Here is a 6149-nt window from a genome sequence, read left to right as displayed (position 1 = left end):
TGATCGGTGTCAACAAGCTCCAGCTACTCTTTATCTTACTTTTTGACTTTGCCCAGCACTGACCTCTTCCTGGGCATAATAAACAAACACACACACAACCTACATACATACGTTTAGTCTATGTTTGTTCAACAAATGAGGTAAATAAAGACATTTTCATTTTTGGGTGAACTATTCTTTGAAGGGAACTCACATAATTTCACTAAAGCAAAGGTTTGGACAGACAATGTAAAATCTACTCTAGCATCTGAAAGTAACCAAGGTTTTATTACAGGTAGCGGTACAGTTGGACTAACATTTAACTGATTAACTTCAAGTTCTGTTGCTTTCTGTATCACTGCCCAACCAAAACTTTACATTTTCCTCCTCTCTTGGCAACCGCAGGTCAGTGACAAGAACCTTTTAAAAGCTTTTTTTTTTTCATATAATACTGAATTTCGCTGATTTAATATATACAACAAATAAAATAATACAAATATTTTATATTAAAAGTATATCATTGATCATATTAAAAAATTACTTGAGTAAACAAAATCATTAAACACTTTATTTCAGACTGTTTTATATCACTTTATTTTACATTGACATTATTTTCAAAGAAGGATTTCCAGATCTGAAAAGAAAATTAGGTTAGAAATGAGCTGGTTCCAGCTAACAGGGACGTTCTCAGAACTGTGGCTAACGTCCTGGCGAGGCTCTTAAAAGATATGACCAAACATTCCTCCAATAACGTTAATACAACGTTCAGTCCAAGTTATCTGGAGCAAGTTCAAGCTCAAACCGGTGTGCACCGTTTTGCACGACATGTTTCCTGGAAACGGTGTGCAACGGGGTTTGAGATGCGTTTTCTCTTGTTTGGTGTGTGTGTCAGACATGTCAGCCCAATCAGCAGCAACATGTATATAAACCACGCTGTATTAAAGAGACAGCTGGCACAATGTAATTAACATCCAAATAAATTCACAAGAGCAAGTATATTGTTTGCACATGTTTATTTACATTAAAGGCAAAATAACTGAAATAATAAGGGCACATGTATAGATCTGGAACTTCTATCTAAATATAATTTAGTAATTGCAATGTCTTCTGGTCCATATCCTTTCCTTAGGAAGGTGTGCTAGACACTGATTAATGTAACATAAAATACTATACATATTTATATATTTTGCTATTGTATTGTGGAGTGACACTTTCATAAACTTTTCTATACCCCTCTGATTATATAATGGTAAATATTACAATATCATAGCACAACAACAGTGATCAGCAATAATGATAAGCCTAATACTCACAATAAAAATAATAAGGTCATATAGATCATAACACAGTCTCGGAGGTAAGAAGTGGATTATCCTTCACCTGAAATGTTTGTCTTTTCATCCTGAAATGCGAGGCAAATGTTGGATCACAATAATTAGGAACCACAGTTTCCACAAATGCCTTCATTTGATTGGGATGTTCTCCTTTATTCTGGAGGGCAAGGGCAGTGACTGTACCATCAAGCTTATTTTGTGGTATTAAACACGTATTTATACTGATTTCATCAGGCTCCGAATATTCTTCAAAAAGAACACAAAGAATGGCCTTCTCAGCTGCCGTAGTTGCAACTCTTGCATCATCAGAACAGTGTGTTCAACACACCACCGTTTCCGTTTAAAAAACTTTTTGCACCATTTTTGTCAGGGCTGAACGCAGCCCTGGTCTTTATTAACGTTCTTAAGTTAACATTCTAATTTTTTAAAAGTTGTTTATGGAATGTTGTTCTAAAACAATTAAGCTGGACCTTCTAACTTCGTCTAACATAAAAAGAAAAAGAAAAGAAAAAAAGGCTATTATATATTAGTTTCAGATGGATCAGAGAACATTCAAAACTAATATTCCCATAATGTTTGCGATTATAAAATGGAACATTCCCTTAATGTTGTCTCTAACATTCACATAAACGAGAGAGAGAAAAAACATTTTAAACATTTAAAAAGGTGGATGTTTTGGACGTTCACAAAACATTCAGAAATAACATTTTCATAACTTAATGAGAAAGTTAGAAAACGTTCCTAGAATATATTTTTTGTTAGCTGGGTTAGTCCTATAAGGAGTGGGAACCCTAAACTTAATATGGGTTTAGTTTCTCTGTAAACACAGAGATCTACAGATATTTCGTCAAAAACATAAAATTGTACAAATAAGTATTTTCCATAATAGGCATCCCACAAATTCTAGTGGGCAAATATAAAAAACACATTTTCATAACTTAATGAGAAAGTTAGAAAACGTTCCTAGAATATATTTTTTGTTAGCTGGGTTAGTCCTATAAGGAGTGGGAACCCTAAACTTAATATGGGTTTAGTTTCTCTGTAAACACAGAGATCTACAGATATTTCGTCAAAAACATAAAATTGTACCGTTTATGATTTACCATGATATGATTTCTTATGGATATTTATGGCTACTTTAGTATTGTATTTAATTGTAATTTCATATAATTTCAAATAAGTATTTTCCATAATAGGCATCCCACAAATTCTAGTGGGCAAATATAAAAAACAAAAAAAATAGTTAAATATTAAATCAGTGCTTTTGAGTCAAAATTATGAAGGTTAAAACAAACATAAGAAGAAGAAAAAACCCTGCATAAATTAATTAGAGAAACAAGATGCACCTACTAGTACATCAGTCATGCATTATGTAACATACTGGTCACTCTCACTGGTCTACACCAGCATAAACAGCACGTAATCAGATTATGTCCATCGCCACGGCCCTTGTTTCTGAGAAACGTGTAGGAGTGCATTGTAATCCATGATCACACATATGCAGATTAAACCTCTGAAGTGCTGAATAGAGCGGAAACCATCACAGCACCTACAGTTCTGTTCTCCCTCCCTCTTTCGGGCCGATCAGACACAGACAGTTGGGTACAGATACATAATGATTAAGACAACGTGTGTGTGGGTTACGCAACTCCTTAAGCAGCTCTGAGTAAAGATGTTACCACCTGTTGGTGTCTAGCAGAACTTAAAGGAATAGTTAAGACAAAAATTAACATTTGCTGAAAATCTACTCACCTTCAGGCAATCCAAGATGTACATTTTTACTTTGTTTCTTAATCAGAATGGATTCATAGTAATTTAGATTTACATGAATTGCTCACCAATGGATCCTGTGCAGTGAATGGGTGCTGTTAGAATGAGAGTCCAAACATCTGATAAAAACATCACAATAATCCACCAAGCACTGCTTACAACTAAAACCGCCCAAAACTGTTCTAAAAATATGATGGTAAATTTTGATTGAGAGAACAGGAGATGGACTTTTTCACTGGAGGAAGCCTTATCATGGATTATGGACTGTTATTTTGGCCAGAAAAGTCAGTTTAAATCTTAATGATGGATTTGTTTATGACAAACACACAGCTTTTCGCTTCACAAGGTGTTAACTGATGGACTGGAGTCGTGTGGATTATTGTGATGCTTTTCTCAGCTGTTTGGACTCTCATTCTGACGGCACCCATTCACTGTGATGTAATTACACAAGTGATGTAATGCTGAATTTCTCCAAATCTGTTCAGATGAAGAAACAAACTCATTTACATCTTGGATGGCCTGTGTGTGAGTGAATTTTCAGTAAATTTCTATTTTGGGTGAATATTTCTTTAATATATCTAATGGTCATAAATTATTGAAATTTAAGTTCAATAAAAGTTGCATTGTTACTCTTCAAAAGTGCCACAAATGATTTAATTAGAAATTCCTTAATAGTCTAAAATGAACATGATGTAATAAATACAATTTCAGTGCATTAATTTATATTTAAAAAAATTCAGTGCACACATGTTGCGCACGAGGAGATATTGTACAATCAGCTCCTGCGGATGAGCAGGAGATCACAAGGTATGCAAGGTGTGTGTTCATTGAGCTAATCAGATGGCTAAATACCAGCTTGCATATTTATATAGGATTACATACACACATTTACAGTGTCTAAAACAACACAAAGGAGAGCTGTCTCCTCTGGAGTGCTTAGATTGGAAACCAAACCCTGGATTTTAATATTTTGGCTCTACATTTACATCTTCGGGTCCAATTTGAAGATATTTCACATTAAAACAGGAATAAAACTCACATTATTTGAAAGGTAATATCTTTTTTTGCAACTTTAGTATATACATATATATAAAATTTTGCATTTGCGAAATAAAATTCAGCTGCTATAATATCAAGAGTGTGGCTAATTACATTTGTTCACCTATTTTTGTTGCTTTGTGTCCTGCTCCTGTACTCAACTTTAGTTGAACATCCATATTTATAATTTACATCCGTCTTTATAATTCCAAATAAGACCAGTAACACAATGCAGATATTTGCACCCGAGATAATTTGCACTGAATAATTATCCAGTTGACTATACGAAATTAACAATTTTGATAATTATCCACGCATGAGTACAAGGGTGTAAATAGAATAGAGCGGTAATTTCTTTATAGTACACTACTATACGGGATGCAAACTGTATTTTAGTATTATATACAATACTATTTAGCACTGAAACAGGCCTTTAAATGTGGACCAAAACAGTCAGACATATACTAAATATGTCTATATAAAACATGAATAATCTGAGGGATCAAAAAGGTAAAAATTTTCCAAAAAGTTTTCCAAATAATAATTATAATAAAAACATATACAAGAAATTATTAGAATTATTAATCTATAACAACAATAATAGAAATAATAATAGTTAAATTGATATTATTATAATAAATATAATTTAGAATAATTAAATATTACATTATCATTAATATTATATTATAAATTACGTTAAAAATGAATACATGTATATAGAAATATATAGATAGACAGAAAGACAGACAACAGATATATAGATGAGAAGTCAGACAGACAGACAGAAGTACAGACAGACAGAGAGACAGACAGACAGGCGGACAGAAGGACAGACAGACAGAAGGACGGACGGACGGACAGACAGACAGAGACAGAAGTACAGACAGATGGACAGACGGACAGAAGGACAGAATGACAGACAGACAGAAGGACGGACGGCCGGACAGACAGACAGACAGAAGTACAGACAGACGGACAGAATGACAGACAGACCGAAGGATGGACGGCCGGACAGACAGACAGAAGTACAGGCAGACAGATGGACGGACAGAATGACAGACAGACAGAAGGACGGACGGACGGACGAACGGACAGACAGACAGAAGTACAGAGGGACAGATGGACGGACAGAAGGACAGAATGACAGACAGACAGACAGATGGACAGACAGACAGACAGACAGACGTACAGACAGACAGACAGACGTACAGACAGACGGACGGACAAACGGACAGACAGATAGATAATCAGGTTGACTTGGTATTGGTGCACCAAATACAGTTTGATGTCATTTCTAAATGTTTAACAACAACAAAAAAAGTCTCTGTCAAAATGAAATCTGCTGATCTGGTAATCACTTGTAAACAGTGCTCAATGTTAAAATCTGAAGGTTATAACTAAAATTTGAATGGCTGTTGCTCTCACAGATGTTTCCCTGGTCAGTAGTGTTTTCCCTGGAGCCGAAGGTTCCCGGCCAGCGCACTCCAGAGGAGCTGGTGACCAACACTTTGATGCTGGAGCTGGGTGCCATGGTGAAACGGACCGAGCGAATCCGGCTGGAGAAGGCAGCAGAGACTCGCAGACGCCGCAACTCTTCCTCTGCAGACTACAGCTGGCTGGCCGGCACTCAGCCACACGTCCCCTACGAGCTCACACCAGGAGACGTGCTGGAACTGCAGGACCTCTGTGCACAGATCCCACCTCAACAGTGCGGCCCGGTCATTGTCAGGTGGGTTATCAGTGTTTTTTAGTATCATTGACATAAAATTATAATTTTTATTAATAGTTTGAATTAGGTTTTTATAATTTCCATTTTCATTTTAAGTTTTGTTAAAATTTTAGTAATTTTTTGGGTTACACTTTACTTGAAGGGGTGTGCATAAGACTGACATGACACCTTCATAATCATGACATGACGCATACATAATCATGACATGACATATGTCATGAATATGAAGGTGTCTTATGCGTGTTTATGACAACTGTCATTAAGTGTCATTCGCTCAGTTATGTCATTTTTAATGCAAA

The 6149-nt window shown here is 35.6% G+C and overlaps 1 protein-coding gene across 1 annotated transcript in view; it reads left to right on the top strand.

Annotated features, from left to right (window-relative positions):
• The first annotated feature begins 3960 nt into the window (after positions 1-3960).
• Positions 3961-6149, top strand: part of LOC107589105 (protein RD3) — a 5300-nt gene continuing 3111 nt past the window's right edge. The window contains exons 1-2 of the mRNA XM_016277448.1: positions 3961-4134; positions 5549-5850. Of these exons, the coding sequence (XP_016132934.1) occupies positions 5549-5850 (302 nt within the window). The 5' untranslated portion in view covers positions 3961-4134. The remainder of the gene's footprint in view (positions 4135-5548; positions 5851-6149) is intronic.

Source organism: Sinocyclocheilus grahami, unplaced genomic scaffold (assembly GCF_001515645.1).
Source record: "Sinocyclocheilus grahami isolate Dianchi unplaced genomic scaffold, SAMN03320097.WGS_v1.1 scaffold112.1, whole genome shotgun sequence".
Taxonomy (NCBI): Eukaryota; Metazoa; Chordata; class Actinopteri; order Cypriniformes; family Cyprinidae; genus Sinocyclocheilus; species Sinocyclocheilus grahami.
This window is presented reverse-complemented; position numbering and strand designations above follow the sequence as displayed.